This window comes from Zalophus californianus, chromosome 2, assembly GCF_009762305.2.
Source record: "Zalophus californianus isolate mZalCal1 chromosome 2, mZalCal1.pri.v2, whole genome shotgun sequence".
In the NCBI taxonomy this organism is placed as follows: domain Eukaryota; kingdom Metazoa; phylum Chordata; class Mammalia; order Carnivora; family Otariidae; genus Zalophus; species Zalophus californianus.
In genome coordinates, this window is record NC_045596.1 from 22,031 (window position 1) to 44,832 (window position 22,802).

Genomic DNA, 22,802 nt, shown 5'->3' on the forward strand with positions numbered 1-22,802 from the left:
CCCTGTACCAGGAGGTAAAGAGATTTCGACATCACCAGAGATGGGAGATTTGGAGCCCATAAGGCTGTATAAACAACCCTTGTTACTTTTTACTAATTTACGACCCCAGCCCAAATTTTGTTTAGAATTCCTTACTAATCGAAGCTCCCAAGGTTAAGTTTTCTTTGTCCTGTGATTTCATCACAGGTGTAGTTTCTCTTTGTCCAAAAATTATAAAACCTGGCTTCCTTGGTCATTTCTTTAGACCTCAGGTTCATTATTGGGTCTCCATGTGCACATCATTGCACTGTAGGTTTTTTCTCCTATTTATCTGTCTCATGTCAATTTCTTTCTTCATCCCACGGTAAGAACCTTAGACCAAGGTCAATTTCTTCCTCCCCTTCAATGGAATACAGAACGTGACACATAATCTAACTGTATTAGAAACATATGGGGGAAAAAAACCCTCACTGTAGGTTGTATGACAAAAGGTGCTGACCTAAGTAACTTTGGAAATGAATGGAATCTGTAGATTAAAGAAAAAATGTACTGTACGTACACAGTGGACTCTATTTGATAAAGTTCTCTGCCATCAGAGTGGTAGCTAACAGTTCTGAAAACACCACATCTGTAATCTGGAATGGAGCAATGAATTAAATAAAGGGCCGGTGGTGAGAGCCAGGTTTGTCACTGTTAGAGTAGGAAGTTACAGATGAGCAAAGGGAGAAGATCACAATCTCCATGCGGTGGCGGACCAGGTTGGAGACATCAGTATAAACTCATCCTTAGCTTAATATAGACGCAGACGGTTCCACACAGAAATCTTTATCATTAGGTGTGTCGACATAGGTGGGAATACAGGTATATATTGCCTTGCATTGTCTGCTGAGCATGGACATTTAGCTCCCACGTGTAAGACTTTAATACAGTTCTCTACTAACCAGAGCTCCTTAAAGATCTTGCTGATGCTAGAACTTGGACAGTAAGTATAGGAGCCAGGATAATCTTGACGTATCAGAAAGTAAGGAAGTACCAAGAAAAGAGCCACAGAGATGGAATGATGTCAATGGAAAGCAGGAGCCAGTGGAAAGTGCTCTCCATCACCAAGGGAGGAATGAGCCAGCGACCAAACACTGTAGTGCTGGAACATAACCTACCCTGGTGTCCGTGCTGGTAAAAATAAATGATTCTTTTTAAGATTTTACTTATTTATTTGAGAGGGAGAGAGAGTGCATAAGCAGAGGGGAGAGACAGAGGGAGAGGGAGAAGCAGGCCCCCCACAGAGCAGGGAGCCCGACGTGGGGCTCGATCCCAGGACTCTGAGATCATGACCTGAGCTGAAGGTAGACACTTAACTGACTGAGACACCCAGGTGCCCCCAAATAAACGATTTTTTAAAAAGAAACCACAGGGCCAAAATGGAGTCACTTATGTCAAGAGACCCAAGCCAGCAAACCAAGACTTACTACCTGACCTAACTGCAGTTCCACACACCCTCACCTCCACGTAAACTTTACCCTGTCAACCTGGAAAATGAACTGAATGGCCCCTTCTGTTCCCCTTAGGAGGGGGACATTGCCTAAAATAGTGCATCCTTTTCTAGTAATTTCTTTTTTTCAGTCCCCTCTCTGCCTTTAAAAACCTTCCCTTCCCTGCAGCTCAAAGGAGCTCCTTTCCATTTGCTCAATGGGATGCTGCCCAATTAATGAATTGTTCAGTGAAGCCATTGGGACCTTTTAAATTACTCAGTTGCATTTCTATTAACAGATTACATAGTTTTTTTTTTTACAAATGCGATTGAATAGACCTCTCCTATAAGAATTCCAAATAATGGATGTAGACATTCAGCCATCCATCAAGTAAATGGAGATAAATCCCCTCTCCTAAAGTGTGGGCTCAGTGCAGTGTCTTCCTGCTCACAAAGACACACCTTATGCACATGGGAAAAAGTAACTTCATGGTGCGGAAGCCTGAACAACAATGCCTCAGCCAGGTGACCAACGTTAACACGGACAGTGACAAGTGTTCCCTTATTATAAAGTGATGACAGAGCACTTTACCTCCCTGATATGCTTCCTCAAAACCCATAATCCCAGTCTAATCAAGAGGAAAACAAATAAATCTCAATGCAAGACTTTCTACAAAATGCCTGACCAGTCCTCCTCAATACTGCCAAGGTCGTTGAAACAAAGCTGTCTGAGAAACTGTTACAGCCAAGTAGAGCCTAGAGAGACATGAGCAGGAAAAGGGACACTGGAGCAGGAGAAGAGAGAACAGAGGGAACCTGAATGAAATATGGACTTTAGTTAAAAATAACACATCAGTATTTGCTCATGAATTGTGACAATTCTGTAGAAGACTAGAAAGAAATTAAAGGTGAAATAAAAGAAACTTATTGTACTAGACAGGAAACCCAGAGGAAATGGGTGATTCCTAGTAAAAATACACATTAACAAAAGGACCCTAAAATAAGGAAAAAACAAGCAGACCAATTATCCATCCAGGAACTGCTTCCTCCTGCTGGTTCTCTGCTTACTCTTCAAGGGTTTTCCTCTGCCAGGACAGAGAAGGAACAGGGACAGAGCTGTTCTGGAGCTCCCCTGAGACCTGACCCAACTCAGTCTTCCTCTCCCCAGCCATGCCATGCCCAGTGAAGACACCGTGCACAGGGAGTCTCAGGAATTGTTGATTCTGATATGTCACCTGGGACTTTTTGGCTTGAAAGGAACTGGACACACTGAAGTAAAATAAATTAATATTTTTAAATGGTTGGAAAAAAAATAATACTTAGAAGAGGCAAGTTAAGAGTGTGTTTGGACTTTGTAGGCCCAGGGGCTCACAATTTCAGAGTGTGACCTGGACCATCTCCAACCCTCCATCCTGCTAAGTGCTTTGGAGTGGGCCTGTTCACAGGTACAGTCTCTCTCACTGCATCTGGGACCTCTAGCAACTCTAGGCTGACACCCACTCACTGTCCATTCTACTGAGAAGGGTTTCTCTTTCCCTTGGGGTCCATGAAAAGTCATGGCTTTAAGTGTCTTTGGCGTGGCTTGGGTCACACTCTCATCCTTGAAGCCATCAGAGTATCCAGAGGACAGAGCATGGGGTTGGGTAGACTTGGATCATACGCCCATCTGTGAGGTGGGTGGAAAGTGGGGTCTGACCTCTGGAACTATTTGGATGGGAGGCAGGTGAGATGTGGTTCACAAAGGCAAGCTGAGGTGCCGGACTTGGACATGAGAATAGATGCAGGACTGGGAAAGCAGCACTGGCGACTGACTGCACGGCTGTGGAATCTGAAACCCAAGGAAGGAAGAGGTCAACTTAAGGTCAGAGGCTGCAGCCGCCCATCCAGTGCTCTTGCTGTTCTCCCATAATGGCAAGACGCTCTTCCACTTGCTGAAAAAGCAACTTTGCTGTTGGTGGGAAACTCAAGGCTCCTGCCTTGGACATTGGGTCCTTGCATCTCAGAGACTGGAAGGCACACAGACCTCACTCGTGTCCCTGGGAGAAAGGAGGTCAGGAGTCACGCCTGCCCCCTCCACATTAATCACCCATCCCCAAAGAACAAACTGGCTCATTCTCCAGTCTCTTCTCTCCTTTACGAAGAGCAGAGACCAAATACAATGATGGTTAGGAAATTATTGCTCAGTGAAGCAGTGGGAGACTCAAGATTATTCCACAGCATGGAATCCACACTTGGCAGGCTGTTCAAAGGCCACAGACCCTGGGTCATGCATGTGGCTCTCTGAGACCATGCAGTCTCAGTGAGAAACTGCCTGCTGGGAGACACAGGTTCTCCTATATCCTTGATTCTTAACAAGTATGTATATTGAAAGTTTACATTATAACCAGGAGGCCAAAGGACTACAGGGCCAGTTTGATGTATGGCTGCTGTAGCCAGGGCTACATTCTATGTTTGGAGGGTTATGACCTCTCTTGGCAGGCAGGCAGGCTGTGAGGGAGAAGGTGCTTGTCTCAACCACACAAATGTTGGCAATGGAAACAACCCAAGGGGCTGTCTACACTGTCCATGGACCTGTTAAATTGCCAGGAGCACAGTCAGCTTAATAATTGGCCATGGGGGTTTGTCAAGACCCAGGCTGGCCTGAGCTGGAGGACCACAGATGCCTGTCTGGTTGGTCGGAGGCCAAGGACTGTCCTGTCTGAGACCTGACTGTCTACTGCTGATCATTCGGATGGGATGAAGGATCCAGCCAGTGCCAGGAGAGCCCCACCAGCCCCAAAAAGGCTGCACATGGGGGCGGGTAGGCCACTGAAACCAGACCTGTATAAATCCACATGTGTCCACCAAGTGCCCTTGTGGGAAAGGGCTGTACTAGAACCTGGGGCTTCCCAGGCAGGGAGGGGACAGCAGGACCCTTCCCAGATAGGAGAGTGGAAGGACTCTGCATGATCTCTGAGACCTTCAAAAATCCTCGACGGGGGTTGAGTTGGAATTGATAGTCAGTTGCCTGGTAGACACTTCACTCTTCTTCTAAAGCCCGACACTGAGGGGCAAAAAAAGCAATGCTCTAGCTCAACCTCTAAAGCAAGTATGACCACAGGTGAATCCTGTCCATCCTAGAGGTTCATAAACATAGAGGGGAGCTAGAGTGTCTGTGAGTTCAAGCCCTGTTGGGCTCCACACTGGTGGGGCCTACTTTAAAAAATCATTAAATAAAAATAAAAGAGCCTCTCTATAGTTTTGCTGCACCTTGCTGGTCTTGCGTTACAATCCTCTGCTATTTCCGAATAAACCTACTTGGCTGGTAAGATTACTGGCAGTTTTATTTTTAAAGTTAATACCTTATTTTGACTTATGTCTTTAGCCCTATCTTCAAATACAATCACATTCTGAAGTACTAAAGGCTAGGATGTCAACATATGAATTTTTAGAAGGACAAAATTCAGCCCATAACAAGGACCCTCGTAAGGGAGGACGTGTTCTTTGTTTTTAAAAGTCAACAAAGTGTGGAGCTTCAAAGCACAGGCGTCACTTAGCGATGGAATGGCGGCGCAATTTGAAGGCGCCCTCGGCACACACCTGCCCACGAAAGGTGGGGACTCTACGGGCGACGGCACCTGACTCAGCAGGCTGGTGTGACACGGGAGAAAGCTTCTAGCAGGAGGCATGGCATACGGTAGGTTTACCCACCGCAACAGACCCAACAGGTCCGACCGGAAGGCGGGAGCGTGGCCTCACGGGCCGGAGGGAATTCGCCACTGCACGCGCCGGAAGTACTCCCAAGGGATTCGGGGACTGTGGGGACTCCCAGCACCGGCAAGCGCCCTCTTTTGCGTATTTCCGGCGCGACGGCCGACGTGATGACACCCTGAGCCGGCGCCGGTTGTGCGGGCCCGTTCACGCTTGTTCAGGGGCAGGTCCCGGAAGCAGCCCGTGCCGGGAGAGGCTGGTACTGGGGTCCGGGAATCCGGATCCTGGCCCAGCGGGTGGGCACGATGCGGCTGGGTTCCGGGACCTTTGCCGCCTGCTGTGTGGTGATCGAAGTGCTCGGGGTCGCGCTCTTCCTTCGGGGATTCTTCCCGACTCCGGTTCGTTCCTCTTCCAGGACGGAGCACCAGGCAGAGCCCCCTGCGCCCGAACCCTCGGCTGGTACGGACCCCTCCCCGGTCGTGTCCGCTCCCTGGGCCCCACTTTCGCCAAAGGACCCTCCTTAGGGGCCGCGCCTCTCGGACTTCTCGGGGCCCTCGAGTGCTCTCCTCTTCTCTTCTGGTCCCCACTCGCAGGAGTCCTCTTTTTACCGCCCCAGCCTCTCTCTGTATCCCACTACTTTGTGGCAACCAGCACTACCAGCCATACTTCGATCTCCTCCCTGGTGGCCGCGAAGAAAGCTCTCCACACCCAGGCTCCCGCCTCTCCCGACGTCTGCTCGTCCAGTCACAGCCCCTCCCCCTTCCCTGGACGAGCCGTTGCGTCACTCCCTTTTCGCTCAACAAGACACAGCAGATAAGATTCCTGCAGACCCCCTCCACCGCGTTTTCTTCTATGACATTCTTCCAAGACCCGCTTCCCCCCCGCCCCAGTAGCCCTCACCTACCCAGCAGTACACACTAGGTGAAGCCTCTCCCGATTTTGACCAGGTCCACGCAATACCAGCCACCGACCCTGTAGACACAGTTTATAGACGCTTGCCCATCCCCTACCTGCTGCACTGTGTTTGGAATCAAGCTCCCTAAATGCCAAATACCCAGGAATCTCACGAAGGGATTCCCCTTTCCCAGTACTCAACATGCAAAGGGCAATTCATGCTTAATACTGGGGCTCCTTCAGCTTCCTTGTCATCCCCGCACTGTCTGCCAATAACAGGTCCTTTTCTTTGGGTTGGGATAGGTACATATGACAGCATATGTGCTGGAGAAGTAGGCCAGAAGTAGATTATAAGGTGCTTGGGTGCTAAATACAGTTTAAAATTCAATTTCCTTTTTCCTTTCAAACATTTTTAGGAGCCAGTTCCAACTGGACCAAGCTCCCACCACCTCTATTCAGAAAAGTTGTTATTATGCTGATAGATGGCTTGAGAGATGATTTTGTGTTTGGGTCAAAGGGTGTGAAATTTATGCCCTACACAACTTATCTTGTGGAGAAAGGAGCATCTCACAGTTTTGTGGCTGAAGCAAAGCTGCCTACAGTTACTATGCCTCGAATCAAGGTAAACAGTTTGACTTAATGTGTTGTAAGTCATGACTTGGCTTTTTGGGAGGTTTGAAAGGGCTCTCTGTACTCTTACTTGGAGTCCCAATTTTAATTTGGTGGAAATTAGTTTAGTGCTGTCCACCTGGCTAGGGCAATAAAATACTGATGAAACCTCACAAGATAGGAGAGAACTGAGACCCATGATTTGTGTCTCTGGTCAAGTAGCCCAAAGTTCACACTTGATGGAAAGCATAAACTCTTTAGAGCCCAGATCATTCAGGTCAGCCTAATCCAAAAGATAGTGTCCTCCTTGCTAACCTGGTCTCTTCTTTAATCATCAGTGGATCACTTACATTCCAGAAAGGAGCCTTTAGGGTTAATCTAGTTCAATCTCTTGACTTTATAGACAAGAAACAAATTCAGATAAGTTAGATGACTTGTCCACAACTGTGTGGTATAAATAATAACCAAACCTGCATGATCTGGCCTCAACAGTTATCACTGTTTCTACTGTATAACTCCCTTTGAGGTGTTCAGCCTAGTGAGTGTGGCTTTGAAGTGCATAGTGCTTTACTCATGAACTATGAGTGGAAAAAAAAAAAGAGTAAAGCTGTATTGATTGGCTCAAGAACTATTAAGCAACTACTATGTGTCAGTACTGTAATGGGTATGCAGTTGGGGCAAATAGTATCTGCCTTCATGGAGCTTTTAGGCACTTATGAGAGACATAGCCATAAAGCAAATGAGCAGACAAATTAATTTGTAGTTTTAAAGTGTGATTAATGCATGATGATGAGAAAGAGCAGGATGTGATGCTCAGTACTGGGTGGGATGGGAGGGGGCTCAATTTAGATTGAGGGTCAGAAAAGTCTGCCTGAGGAAAGTACACTAGAGTTTAAACTGGAAGGGTGAGTAAAGGGGAGGTGGCAGAAAGGGACAGAGGAGCTTCAAAGTTTGTGAATATGTTGCTGGCATGGTAAAATTGTCTCTGGTTGAGCCTTACATCTATGGCTGATTGTGTGACACCTTATTTGGTGAGAAGGAGCCACGTCTTGATTCAGTATTTAGTAGGTACTCGGTAATTGTTTACTGGATGGATAAAACTATCTGGGATTCAAAGGATTAATACTGCATCTTTCATTGACTTATTTTCTTGAGTTTCCCACTGTCTGCAACTTTTGGATGTAGTGTGTCCTTCATTCAGCAGTATTTATTGAGCTTCTTCTATGTATCACACACTGTTGTCAGTAAGAGGGATTCAGTGAAGAACAAGACAGCAAGTGTGCTATCCTCATGGAGCTTAATTTCTAATTGAGGGGGCAGAAAATATGTAAGTATACAAATAATCAAGACAGTTTCAGAAAGTGATACGTGCTGTGGAAGGAATCAGGGAGGAGACTATGACAGTAATGAGGAACAGGGAGGAGTGGGGCACCTTTAGTCAAGAAGCTCAGGGATGGCCTCTCAAGAGTGCTCATTCTGCTGAGACCAGTCTTGTGAAAGCTAGAAGAAAGGTATCCAGGCTCCTCACCATCAGGAGCACTGATTTATCTGTTCTAGCAAAGGTGTGGAAGGAACCCATTCCTCCTTCATTCTGGTAAGGAATCTGAGTAGGTTTATAAGAAAGCATGTAAATGGGTGTGCAGGCTCCAGGCTATGTCCGGACCTGCATGTCGGCTGCTGTGTTATTAGAGCCTCCTGTTTCCAGCTCGTTTGTGTCCTTTCATGAAACCAGTATTGTGCTTCATTTTGTTTATTGTGTTTTCAGGCCTTTGCAAGTTCTTGCTTCTCATTCCCCAGCAAGAGGGGAGCTAGAACAGGAAATACATACTGGAGTTAGGGTTACACAGCCCTAGAATTTGGCAGGATTGGGTAGTATTGGCTAAGGTGTGTGTCCCCTACCTTGCCTCCAGTTAGGGAAGGGATATATTAATCTTGAGGTATTGATGCAGTTGTCACGAAACGCTGATCTTAACGACTCAAGACTAATAGCACTTTCATAGCACTTTCTCATGTTAACTAATTTGTGAATGCTTTTCCTTTCTTCAGGGAATGTATAGTAACAGTAAGGAGCAGGTACTGACCAACTGACTGCAGTGAGCACAGAGCACAGGCATTCTGTCATGCGCTGTCACAACAGCCCCATGACCTAGGCTCCATGAGGCAGGCACTGCCGCCTTCTCCGTTTTCCAGATGAGGAGACAGGCTTGACGTGGTAAAACCACACAGCTGGCATCAGAAACCAAACCTGGCCTATGTGTGTCCGGTTCCAGCGCCTCTGTTGGTCACTGCTGAACAGGGTGACCAGGCCACATCCTCTTCAGTAGTCTCTGCAGAGCCCTCCTTCAGTCTCAGAAGGCAAGAAACCACTGTTCCCAAGGCCACAACAACCGCAGGACGACCTCCAAGGTGATGGTAGACTTGGGCTCTCACTTAGACTTCCTAGGGCTCCCAGCTGCCTGCATGCTTCCTGGGGTGAAGGGTACCAGGTAGTCCCCACCCTCCTCAAAAATGTCAGTGGGAACACAGCCTAGTGTGGGAAGGAGGCAAGTACCTTATAAAAGCCCCTGGGAAAAGGATGGACAGATTAGACCACATGGAAACCAAAGCCCTTTATGTGGTGGAAGACACTATAAACCAAGTCAACTGACACATGGTAAACTGGAAAAATTATTTACAGTTGACATCACAAACGAGATGGTAAGCTCATGATGTGTAAAGAGAATCTTACCAAGGACAACAATCCAATGGCAAAGGATATAAAGAAATCCACAAAGGAAGACATTGAAATGGGAGTAAACATGAAAAGATTCTGTACTAGTAATCAGGGCAAGGCGACCTAAAGCAATCTGTAAGCGCAGTTTTTGTCTGTCACATTGTAAAAATGTAAAGGTTGATGATGACCTCTTCTTCATATGAGATGAGGTAGACAGGTACTGTCAACACTGAGCCAGCCCCTGCACTGCTGCCTCTCTGGTCCAGTGTGCTGTGGCCTCCAGCCAGGACTGTAGAAGTCTCCCAGCACCCCCTCGTCCCCAGGCCCCATCTTCAGGCCCTGCGCTCGTTTACATCTGCCTACTAACCCAGGCCTCAAGGCTGCCTGGTTCTGTCCCTGTTCACCTCTTCATCCTCATCTGAGCTGTCATTCATCCGCATAGCTCACACATCCTGCAAGCATGCTGCCCTCCTTCAGCCTTGGGGCTTTCACAGTTTGCTTTGTTCCCCTGGAGAGCCCCACTGTACCTCCCTTCCCCTCCCCTAGATGACAGGTCAGCCTTCAGGTCTCAGCTCAAATGGCACTTGCGTTGCAAGCTTGTTAAAATTCATGTCCATTAAAATGGTCTTGGTCCAAATACTGGAGTACTTTGTAGCTGCTAAAAAAAAAAAAAGTAGTAGCTGTGTGTTTTCTGGGAAGAGAAGTTCAGGATATGTTATTGAAAAATGAATACAGGTTGCAGAATGGTTTATTACCATTGTATATTTGTGATTATACACATACAGGAAAAATATGAAAGGGTACTTACCCAAAGTAACTGGTTACCTATAAGTAGTAAAATTTTGGGGTGAAAGAGAGGCTCACATTTAAAAAAAAATAATTTCATTGAGATAGAATTTTCATACAGTGAAGTGCAGACATTTTTATGTGTACAGTCTGATGAGATTTAACAAATGTGGTATATCCATCAACCCCCCACCTCAACTCTGGATTCTGATCCCCCACCCCAGGAGTGGTGGTTCTTGCTATCATTTTGTTTGTTTGTGAGTTACTTGCCTAAACTTGATCTGTAGAGTCTTGTCTCCCCTGGAGTGCACAGTAACTGGTGTCTGCTTATTTTTGTTTTAAATTCTGGTTTTTATTTTTAAGCTGGTCTTGTGAAAGGTCACACCTAGGTGAGCATAGTTAGTGGTTAGCCAATGACTGGTCAGAGGTTGTGCTTAAACACCTAGGCCTTCCACCCTTTGCAGGGGTCTGTGTGTGGTTCATACTCACTGTTCAGGCACCTAATACGCCTGCCCTGTCAACTTTCTGTGTGAGTAGGGCCTCCTCTTCACCTGGAAGGAATGGGTTACTAGGCACGGTCTGATCTCTCCTGAGTGCACAATCAGCCCCATGTGTGCACGTGGCTCTGTGGGCGCTTAGAGAAATCTGCTATACCTGTCTCATTCCCCAGACCCCATTTGTTTTTTTAATTTTAATTTTCCTTTAAGTAGGCTCCATGCCCAGCGTGGAGCCCAATGTGGGGCTTGAACTTACAACCCTGAGATTATTTGAGAGAAAGTGAGTGAGAAGGAGAGCACAAGCTGGAGGAGAGGCAGAGAGAGAGAGAGAAGCAGGCTCCCCACTGAGCAGGGAGCCCGACGATGCGGGGCTCGATCCCAGGACCCCGGGATCATGACCTGAGCTGAAGGCAGACGCTTAACCGACTGAGCTACCCAGGCGTTCCTAACCCAGATCCCATTTTTTTTTTAAGATTTTATTTATTTGAGAGAGAGCACAAGCTGGGGGAGAGGGAGAGGGAGAAGCAGACTCCCCACTGAGCAGGGCCTGACGATGCAGGGCTCGATCCTAGGACCCTGGGATCATGACCTGAGCTGGAGGCAGACGCTTAACTGACTGAACCACCCAGGTTCCCCCCAGATCCCATTTTTAAATGTTGGGCTTGTCTTGTACCACAAACAGCATTGATGCCTTAGGCAGCTGTGATGTTGGCCTTCCTTGTTTTCAGCACATCCCTGGCATGGGACTTCTCCGTGCAGCTCCAGGTCAGATGGACCCCTCCGGGTCCCCATGGCCACTGTGTCACAGGGGGAGGGGGAGGGGGAGGAGGGCAGCCTCTGTTAAAACACCACAGATACTCACAGCTCTTCCTGAGATTCAGTAGTTTGTCTTGGATAAGAACTTCTCAATTTGTTGTATGTCCTTGGTAAGTTTTCAAAGTCTTGAAATGGTTGTTTTGGGCAGTTCTATCCCATTTTATTATTGCTCTTAGGGGAGAGAATTTGCTGAGCTCCTCTGACATTCCAGAAATCAGGTTAATTCATATTTGCTGTTTTTGCTGTTAAAGAAGACCTGGCGAAATTATGCCTATTGGCATGATACAGATTTCTGTTTATTTTCATTGCACAGGGCGGTCCCTGGATGCCAGTGTCATGGGTTGTTGGATAACTCTAGGTCACAGGAGACACATGACCCTTTACTATGGCCTCAGACTCTGTGCTAAAGCGAGGGTGGTTGTTGACAAAATTCTATGTCAAAAACGTATGGGGATACGTCACACCCACCCTTTCCTCCCAGAAATTATGGTGCTGTGTCTCTGTGTGTGTGTGCATGTGGAGCAGGGGTGTCCCACCAGCATCCCTGGGCCAGTTTACTATGAGAATTTCTAAGTGTTCTTGCTTAGAGACTGCTTTCCTTCCAGGGTGTGTGAGAGGCTGCTCGTTCACATGGCATGGACATTAGAATTGCTAGGTTGTAAGATGAGTACACAGAGTTTGCTCGTCACACAGAACAGATTTGAAGCTTAGGTGAGGACCTGATGGGAAGTGGAGTATACAGGTTTATGTTTTCCGTGCATACCACACTTTTTTTTGCCATTTTCTTCAGTTGCTATAACCTACAGCTTTTCTGTCCATCATGGTCGTCCATCTGCCCACAGCCTCCTCCTTTATCTGCTCATTGGCTGAAATCCAGTCAAGTCTTTGAGATCAAGTTTGCTAGTGTGCCAGAACCTGTGTGCAGCTTTCCCCTCTGTCCTACCACTGACCCAGCTTCCAGTATTGGGGGTGTCCTAGTTTTATGCTCTCCTCTTTCATCCGTAATATGATCTTCGGCACTCCTTCCCATGCTACGCTTTGGATTCCGTAGTCTAATTTCTTGAATGTTTCCTCCTGCAGGCGTTGATGACAGGGAGCCTCCCTGGCTTCATCGATGTTGTCAGGAACCTCAATTCCCCTGCACTGCTGGAAGACAATGTGATCACACAGGCAAAAGCAGCTGGGAAAAGAATTATCTTTTATGGAGATGAAACATGGGTGAAATTATTCCCAAGGCATTTTGTGGAATATGATGGAACAACCTCATTTTTTGTGTCAGATTATACAGAGGTCAGTTTTTTTTAAATAAGAAAGCTTTGTCATACTAGATAGAGTCTGATACCCTGTCAGTGAGAGGCAACATTGTTTTGTATGTGGCTTTTATTAGTATACTGGGAGAGGTATGGAGAGATTGTAGACTTTGTTCATGCACATAATCAGTTACAACCCAGAGACATGAACCCTGTTGGAGATGTGAACAAAGTTCTCTTGGAACACCTGAGCACCTGTTGTTGTGGTACGGAGGGTTAGGAAGGGCTTCCCAGCAAGGAGCCATTTAAGCTGTTTTGAGAAGTGAGTGGGGACTTCCCAATGGACAGAATGGGGGTGGCAGCATTGGTACGAGGCAGAGCCTAAGGGTTCCAGAGGATCCTTGAGGCTACTGGTTTTCCTGTTAGTGCAGCAGTGTCCCCAGTGGGGAGGTAGGAGGACAGATGGTGAGCTGGGTGGAGTCAGGTGCTGAGGGGCATTGCACTGTGCTGGGAGTGCAGTCTCCAACAAGGAAAAAGGGTGTGATTAGACCTGTAGTTAGAAAATTGACCCTGGAAGCAGAGGGAGGCCCCACAGAGCAGAGACAAACCCACACCAGCTCAGTTTGCTGGGCCTGGTAGAGTGTTTGCAGTCTTGCTTACGTTAATACCCTTTGCTAAAGCTCACCTCTGTACATGCAGCAGTTAATGTCCAGGAGTGAGTTTCCCTGTCCTCTGTCTTATCACTCAGAGGCCCTTCCCTTTGTAGAGACTTTTCAGTGGGAGGGAGATGGGCCAGCTGAATGGTCAGGGCTGACCAGGCTCATGGTTCTGTTGGGGGCTCCTCGACCACTAGTTGCTCAGAGCTGTATCTCTTTCCTCCCAGAACAGCCTTCACGTAGGACACACTTAGATGCCCTCAACTTGACCCCACCGGTCCCCTGAACATCTGCTTAGTGTTAATTAATTCCCAGTAGGGGTCCCACAGAATGTTTGAGTTACCTGTATGGTATCTATACCTTAGAAACATGAGGACGGTATTAGTGACAGCTTAATCTAATGCTAATATTTGTTTAACTTTTTTATGACAGGTTTTTCTGTGTGTGTTTAGGGCTTTTTTTGGGGGGGGGTTCTTTTCAGACTCTGAGTCCAGTTACCTAAAACAAATGCCTAGATTTTAAAAGGACTGTATCACTTTTCCTTGGAGAGTGTAGATCAAGGGAAATAAAGGAAGCTATTCATACGTACTTTTCCCCCTTTACAGGTAGATGATAATGTTACGAGGCATTTGGATAAAGTATTAAAAAGAGGGGATTGGGATGTGTTAATCCTCCACTACCTGGGACTGGACCACATTGGCCACGTCTCTGGGCCCAGCAGCCCTCTGATCGGGCACAAACTCCGGGAGATGGATAGCATCCTGATGAAGATCCACACCTCACTGCTGTCCGAGGTGAGGCTCACTATGGTGCGCTGTGCATCACCATGCCAGTGTCTCCTAGGAGATACCAAGTTTCTGAAGTGGACTTGAGACCTCTGTGAACGCCACGCCCACCATCACTCAGTTCGCCTGTAAGCACAGAGCGCAGGCTCAGCTTCCCAGCAGCTTTGACCGTGTCCACCATTGGCCCATTCATCCCACTACTAGTTCCTGAATGCCTGTCCGGGCATCTGTAGAGCTTATACTTTGGCAGGAAGGACAAATGAGGATAATCAATGAGTACATAAGTACTAGGCAAAGGGGACAGCAGCTGAGAGAAACAGAATGGTGAGAGCAGCTGTCCTTCAGGATGTGTGACACAGGAGCAGAGCCTTGAAGGGAAGGAGGGGCAGATATGCCCTCTGTGAAGGTGCATTCCAGGTGAAGAAGTAGCAAGAGCAGGGCAGAGCCTGCCCGGCACATCCAGGAGCAGCAGAGGCCCTTGGCTGGAGCCCCAGGCTGAGGGGCAATCCCACTTGACACATAAGGAGACAGGTGTGACAAGTCATGTGTCTAGGCTCTCATGGCTCAGCAGTGGCAAAGACAGAAGCCAGGCCCAAATCCTCTGCCCTGAGAGGCCCTAAATATAACCCTCCTGTGCTCCATGACCTCATATGATTCTATTTGTTTTATTTATGATATTATTTGTCTTTCACCCTTTGATCTACCTGTAAGCTCACAGGTTAAAAAAAAAAAAAGTCTAACTCATTTATAAAGAGTTACTAATGGGGCGCCTGGGTGGCTCAGATGGTTAAGCATCTGCCTTCAGCTCAGGTCATGATCGCAGGGTCCTGGGATCGAGCCCCGCATCAGGCTCCCTGCTCAGTGGGGAACCTGCTTCTCCCCCTCCCTCTGCTTCTCCCCCTGCTCATGTTCTCTCTCTCTCCCTGTATCTCTGTTGTCTCAAATGAATAAATAAAAAAATCTTTAAAAAAAGTTACTATTTATATAGTAAAGGTAAAATCTAAAGTCATTTTCTTAACAAGATCATGTGTTCTCCTCAGTCTGAATGCAATTGAAATATTTTTCCTTTGCCTTACAGGAGAGAGAGACTCTTGTACCCAATTTGCTGGTTCTTTGTGGTGATCATGGCATGTCAGAAACAGGAGGTCACGGCGCCTCTTCCGTGGAGGAGCTAAACACCGCCCTGATCTTAATCAGTTCTGCATTTGAAAGAAAACCTGGTGAGGATTTAGGAACGTTTACTGTTTTAAAACTGTATTTTATGCATCTGTTTTCTGTAGATCGATTTTAATTTTAAAAAATCATTTTTTGGAAGCTGTGTAAGTTTGAAATATCCTGAGCAATGTGAGGATGAAAATTAATGGGGCAAGGGGCAGCCAGGATTTGGAGTTTACATTTCTTACCCCAATTTTTAAAGTACAAATATTCTTTTTAGGAATTTTGTTGTATGAATGTGACTGCCTGGGTATCTGGAACTATTAATAAAAATTACCAGTAGCTTCGAGACATCTCAACACATGGGAACTGAAAGAAAGAAACATTAAAAATTAAAAATTTTTTTAAGATTGTACTTATTTATTTGAGAGAGAGACAGAGAGAGAAAGAAAACATCAGCAGGGGGGAGTGGGAAAGGGACAAGCAGACTCCCCGCCAAGCAGGGAGCCCGATGCGGGACTCGAACCCAGGACCCCAGGATCACGACCTGAGCCGAAGGCAGAGGCCCAACCAACTGAACCACCCAGGCGCCCCAATCATTAAAATTTTTACAAACGATCTTTTGAAACTCTGAGGAGTCCTAGGGTCAGTCAGAGCAGAACCAACTGAGGCCCAGCGCTCCATCCCGGGCACGGGCCGGCCCAGCGCTCCATCCCGGGCACGGGCCACAGCCATGTGCCCTGCCCCCACCAGCCTGTACTTCCTCTGCCTCCTCACTTTGCAACACGCCCGCCTTCACTCACCGGTTACTTCTGAGTTGGACGCTCTCTGTCCCCCTCACGTGACCCTTCAGTACCACCGGGCGTTTCTGAACCCTAGGCCTGCCAGCTCCCGTTTGACTGGTTTTCTTCCCACCTCTTGCATTGCTGTCTAGTCTTTGCGAGCTTAGCCCCTGGCCCCTTCTGGACTGCCTCCTAGTTTCATTCTACATTCACTCCTCCGATGACCTCGTCCACTCCCATAGATTTGTCTCTCTAGCTGTCTCCTCTTTTCCGATCTCCGGACTGTCTGTTCAGCTGCCTGACACCTCCACTTGAGTCTCCCAAAGGTAGAGCAACTGTGACAGCTTCACGTCTAATCTGCCCTCTCGTAATCCCCTGCTAGCAAATGGCACCTTCATGGGATTCTTCCAGGTAGAAATGTGGACATCCCACTTCACCCTCCGTCTCCCTTGCTCCCCACATTCCAGACCATCCCCAGTCTATACATAAAACTTTTCAGTAGCTGAACTTTGGATCAAGTAACAATCCCACGTGAGGCTTCTTTCCTACCCGCAGCTTCATCCTGAACCATATTACCATTACTCACTGTGTCCTGGCCTCTACCCTTCACACAGGTCCTCCAGGTGACAAGCTCTTCCCCATGTGCCCAACTCCGTCATTGTCCGCCCCTCAGCCTGCTTGTCCATTCATCCCTGGTTTCAGCTGACGTCACTGGCTCATCCGTGAAACTAAATTGCCCTCCCTCTGTTCGTCATTCACAGCAGTCCACGCATGCTGCCCTCCTTCTTCACTTAGATTTTAATTACAGACTTATTTGTGTGATGCGTGTAACAGCCTCCTCCTCTCTGCACCTCAATCTACAGTCAGGCAGCGCCAAATCTTTTTGTTCATTGGTACATGCTTGTCTCGGGCCTAAACATTGCCTGGTATGTGATGGGTGCCAAAAAGGATTGTCGAATGAATGAATCTCCCACTTGAGCGAGGATTGGTTGAGGAAGAATCTCTGTTGATTTCCTTCGATCTTTTTGCAACCCTTCCTCCTCTCAGACATCTGATCTCCTAAGATACAAGTCATTAGCTCTTGAAGGGACCTGAGCCTTCCTATTCTAGGTGTCTTACTGAAGCCTGTCTTCCAGTGAGCGCACACACTACCCACCAGAGCACCTGCCTTCTACACCTGGCTTTCCCACACTGTGTACCCAAAGCAGGGTCCCATGTGGCTCCCCTACCTGAGCGAGAGCCCCATGCCAGAAATGCCCTTTCCACTCATCCATCCGGCAGAGGTGTGCTGAGTTCCTGCCGTGGACTAGGCACTGTGCTGGACACTGTGGGCAGCCTCCACCCTCAGGGAGCTTGTAATCTGGGGAGCAAAAGAGACAACTAAGCCGGTGGTTTTTATTATAAGGATGTTAGGCTCATTGTTGAACTAAAGTGCTGATGTTTCATCTCCAAGACAGGTATTTAAGAATGTCCTCCTTGGGAGGCCCGACTGTGTCTTCAGTGCCAGGAACCACCAGGGAGGCTGCACGTGCAGGACACCTGACAGGGTGGTTCAGGTCGCTGACCTCAGTGCCAATAGTGGGTTCCAAGTTTTTTGTCACTTGTTTACTCGTGTCAAGAATGGTTATGTTCAGTTGTCTTGTTATGCTTATTTTATGAGCCAGAACGGCACTGCAAGTAGCTCGCTCAGAGTCAGTATTAATTTCAGGACAGTAAACCCCCACTTACCCCCCTACCCCTAGCTGCCAGCAACTGCTAATCTTTTCTCCATCTCTGTCGATTTGCCTCTTCTGGACTTTTCCTGTAAATGGGCCCTGTAGTACGTGGCCTCGTGTGACTGGCTGCTTTCATTTGCGTAATGTTTTCAAGGTTCATCCAGGTTGTAGTGGTGGCAGGACTTCATTCCTTTCTTTGGCTAGGTTATGTTCCACGTGATGGATAGACCACATCATGTATCCATTCATTAGTTGGTAGACATATGGGTTGTTTCCACTTTTCAGCTATTATGAATAATGTTGCTGTGAACATTTGGGAAGTTTTTGTGTGGACAGATGTTTTCTTTTTTTTAAGATTTATTTATTTTAGAGAGAGAGAGCGAGAGAGTGTGTGCAAGCAGGGGGAGGGGCACAGGGAGAGGGAGACAAGCAGACTCCACGGTGAGTGGGGAGCCCAATGCGGGGCTTGATCCCAGGACCCTGAAATCATGACCTGAGCTGAAATCAAAAGTCGGACACTTAACTGACTGAGCCACCCAGGCGCCCCTGGACAGATGTTTTCATGTGGTGGTGTTTTCTTTCTCCAGTACAGTTTTGCCCCACCTACCTTCTCTGTGCTGTTATTGTCACATATGGTACATTTCCTTTTTTTTTTTTTTTTAAGGTTTTATTCATTTATTTGAGAAAGAGAGCAAGCGAGCATGAGTGAAGGGTATCTGCTTCTCCCTCAAGAGAGATCACTGAGCAGGGAGCCCAGTGTGGGGCTTGATCCGAGGACCCCAGGATCATGACCTGAGGCAAAGGCAGACGCTTAAGCAACTGAGCCACCCAAGTGCCCCAAATACAGAACGTTTCTACTATATACGTATATTTTATATAATGGCTTTTTAAATGTGTTCTTATGCTGTTTTATAATTGTATAATTACTTTGCTTGTTTTATGGATCAAAATTAACATCTAGAGTCACTTGTTTTCAGCCTGAAGAACCTCCTTAGCATTCCTTATAATGCAGGTTTGCTAGCAATAAATAGTTTTTGTTGTTGTTCGTTTTTAATCTGGGCTATCTTTATTATGCCTTCATTTCTAAAAGATAGTTTTGCGGGGCACCTGGGTGGCTCAGTCGTTAAGCGTCTGCCTCCGGCTTAGATCATGATCCCAGGGTCCTGGGATCGAGCCCCGCATCGGGTTCCCTGCTCGGTGGGAGGCCTGCTTCTCCCTCTCCCACTCCCCCTGCTTGTGTTCCCTCTCTCACTATCTCTCTCTCCGTCAAATAAATAAATAAAATAAATAAACAAATAAAAGATAGTTTTGCTGGGTAGAAGACTCTGAGCTGACCATTCTTCTCTCTTTCAGTACTTTGGGTGCTCTGTCCCACTGCCTTCTGGCTTGCACGGCTTCTGATGAGACATCCTATCAGTCTGACTGGGCTTTCCTTGTCTTGTCTGCCAGCACTTTCATTATATGTCCATGTGTTTTGTGCTTATCCAACTGGGAGTTCACTGAGCCTCTTGGATGTGTAGATTAATGGTTTTCATCAAATTTGGGAGTTTCTGTTTTTTTCAGATTGTATAATTTTATCAATCTGCCTTTAAATTTGTTGATTCTTCTGCCAGTTCAGTGCAACTGTAGTGAATTTTTCATTTCGGTTATTGTATTTCTCATCTTCACAGTTTCCATTGATTCTTTTCTTTATAATTTCTGTCTCTTTGTTGATAATCTCTATTGGATGACACATTGTCTTCAGACCTTCCTTTACTTGTCTATGCATGTTTCCTGTAGCTCTCTGAACGTGTATGTGGTGGCTGCTTGCAAGCCCATCTGTTACCTCTAGGGGTCTGGGCCCTTTACTGGAAGGTTCTGTTGCTTTTTCTTCTGAGTCATCCTTTCCTGCTGCTTTGCGTAATTGCTCAGTGTTAGGTGAAAACTGACCATTCCAAATAATATATTGCAGCAACTCTGGATTCTGACCCCCAGCCCCTGCCCCTGGGGCTGTCATCATAGTTGTTCCCTTGTGTATTTCCTGAGCAGCAGGGCTGGGCCACTTCAGTGCAGTCCCTCTCCCGCAGCACGGAGTCTGCTGTGGCTCTCGTGCTGGCGCAGCCGCCCTGGGTGACAGCGGTCTCACTGACGCCTTGTGCCTCTCTCTCTCTGTGATGGCTGTGCCAGGCTGTTGCCTCTGTTGCCGTCACACCCAGCTTCAGGCTCCACTCATTGCCAGCCGATTGCCTGATTTTTGACAACTTATAATAAATGTGCTCCACAATCTGATGTCGTGTTTGAGCCCCTTTGCAGGGTCATTTTCGAGGCCATTCTCTGAGGTGGTTCTGACCCTTGTCTCCTGGCGCTCTCTGCGAGCACCCAGCTGGCCTGTGGTTTAGCTTGTGGCTGTCATGAAGCTACCAGCCTCCTCTCAGCTGCCCACCTCCAAAATCTCCATTGTTTTCAAGAGCATTCCTAGGCTTGAATTCACCACCTTCTGTTTCAGACAAACTCAGTTCTTTCGTGGGGAGCTTTGCTCTGTTCTGTGGCCTGCCCTGGGCAAAATGAGCCACCGTTTCTAGTTATGGGCAGTGACAGCAGTCCCTTTCTCTTGGGGGCTCTGTGTAGTAGCCTCTGGTCTTTTCCACTAGCCTCTTCTGGGGGCAGCCTCCACCCTGCAAGCAGGCTGGGGTAGAAATTATGGGGCTGGGCAGAAAAAGAGAGTTCCCAGGCACTCAGCTGGAATTGAGCCTCTACACCACATAGCTGAGGAGGATGGGCAATGCTGGCAGCCTGTTCCTCCCCGGGAGAGCTCAGAGCCCTCACAGGGACCCAGGGGTGAGGGAGCCCCATGTTCTTTGCTGCATCCTCTCAGAGCAGAGTGTGTCCCACGGAGCTACAGGGGGGAGGGAGGGAGTCATGGTTCCTCAAGTGCCTCACACTCCCCTGTTCTTACCAAGCTTTCGGAGATTTTCTTGAACAAAGATTTCTTCATTTGCTGTATGACCCTAGATGGTTTCCAGAGGCTATAAATCATTGTGATGGTGGTGGTTTTTATAATTTTTGCCAGTTATGCTTGTTTTCCTGGCAAGCAGATCTACAGAGCTACTCAAGCCACCCTTCCTGATAGGTCTTTGAAGGCTTATTTGCATCCTACAGATTCATGTAAATTTTTGTTGCTTATTCTAATAAAAATGAATCTTAAGGTGTTTATTATTCTGAAAAATAAGCAGTTTTGAATTGTGTACCATGTGATTTCAAGTACCCCCATCCTGCTACTATCCATCCCCAGAGTTCTGACCTCATGCCTCTGCTCTGCCTCCACACAGGGCAGAGCAGGTATATTTTATGGTCTTCCTCCTGCTAACAGGATGTAAGCTCCATGAAGGGAGGGAGTTTGCCTGTTCTTTCATATTCTATCCCTCAAGCCCAGAATAGTGGCCTATAGTGGCTCTCTCATCAGTAATGTGTGAAAGGTGGCTTAGCTGGACGGAGCACATTGCCAGAGCCAGTGGAGAGGAGTCAGGTGGGGGAAGACCTGGGTGCTGGATGGGGAGAATGATTTTCTGAACTGCTTTTCCTTCTTCTACAGGATAAAACCCACTGTGTAATGTGGCCTCCCTTGTACTGGTATTACAGAATTACAGTTCTCAAAATATTGCTGGCAAGAGCTAGTCACACTAATCAGTAGAGCAAAATCAAGAGGCCAAATCTAAACCCCAGGAGATCTGGGCATTTGGTGACGAATGTGGGTGGCATTTCATATTAGTGGAGAAAAGACGAGGCATTCTGGAAGTTATGTCGGGACCTTCTGGAAAAAAATCATGCTGGGAATCCATCTCATTCTTTGAACCTGTGTAAATCCCAGATCAAAACATTTAAATGTTTTTTTAAAGACTCCTTATTATGTAAATTTTCAGACATACAAAACTAGTCTAAACAGTGTAATAAACCCCCAAGCCCACCACCCAGTTTCAGTGGTTATGGGCCAGTTATGGCCAATCTTTTTTTCTTTCTTTCTTTCTTTCTTTCTTTTTTTTTTAAGATTTTTATCTATTTATTTATTTGAGAGAGAGAGAGTGTGAGAGGGAGAGCATGATACGCGTGAGGGGCAGAGGGGGAAGCAGACTCCCCGCTGAGCAGGACCAGGCTGATCCCAGGATTCAGACCTGAGCCAGAGGCAACCGACAGCTGCCCAGGTGCCCCTGTTACGGACATTCTTACATCTTCTGTCCTCTGGCTTGTTTTCCTCTCCTGTTTTACTTGGAAGCAGGTGTCTAGAAGTTATGTGCTTTTCTTACTTTCTTAACATAGTCTTGATACTGTTAGCAAATTTAAAATACGGTATTAATTCCTTTATTCATCAAATGGTCAGTGTTCAAATTTCCAATGTCTGTCTCCCTCTTGAGTTGTTTGAGTTAAGATACCAATAAGATCCATGCACTGAGATTGGTTGGTGTGTCTCTTTATGTCTCCTCCGTCTATAGGTCCTCACTCCATCCTCTTCTATTTTACCACAATTTATTTGTTTTTTTTTTTAAGATTTTATTTATTTATTTGAGAGAGAGAGAATGAGAGATAGAGAGCATGAGAGGGAAGAGGGTCAGAGGGAGAAGCAGACTCCCCACTGAGTAGGGAGCCCGATGCGGGACTCGATCCCGGGACTTCAGGATCATGACCTGAGCCGAAGGCAGTCGCTTAACCAACTGAGCCACCCAGGCGCCCTCCACAATTTATTTGTTGAAGAAACCTGGTTATTTGTCCTGGGGAGTCTTCCTCTGCACTGTCTGCTGAGATGTCCTCTGTGAATCCTCTCTGCCCAGGAGGCAGATTCAGATCCCCTTGGTTTGGTTGGTTTTCATAAGGCTGTTTCCAGCAGGATGCACACAGTGTCTGACTGTGTTGTGAAGCCAGTAGCCATCGATGAACAACTAGTAATTCACTGGAGGTTGCAAACAGTGATACTTTAATTGTCTAATTCTTTTTTTCATTAACTAGACAGATTAATTCTGTAAGGAGATTCTTCCC

At 47.0% G+C, this 22,802-nt stretch overlaps 1 protein-coding gene across 7 annotated transcripts in view; it reads left to right on the forward strand.

Moving 5' to 3' along the window:
* Positions 1–5,312: 5,312 nt before the first annotated feature.
* The window catches only part of PIGG (phosphatidylinositol glycan anchor biosynthesis class G), a 39,436-nt gene continuing 21,946 nt past the window's right edge, over positions 5,313–22,802 (forward strand). For 5 of the 7 annotated variants that reach the window (XM_035726064.1, XM_035726066.1, XM_035726068.1 and 2 more), the window contains exons 1-5: positions 5,314–5,596; positions 6,448–6,653; positions 12,533–12,742; positions 13,964–14,152; positions 15,222–15,363. In XM_035726064.1, the coding sequence (XP_035581957.1) occupies positions 5,443–5,596; positions 6,448–6,653; positions 12,533–12,742; positions 13,964–14,152; positions 15,222–15,363 (901 nt within the window). In that variant the 5' untranslated portion in view covers positions 5,314–5,442. Of the gene's footprint in view, positions 5,597–6,447; positions 6,654–12,532; positions 12,743–13,963; positions 14,153–15,221; positions 15,364–22,802 lie in introns of all 7 variants that reach the window. The other 2 variants (XM_035726065.1, XM_027598120.2) reach the window with 2 other exon arrangements.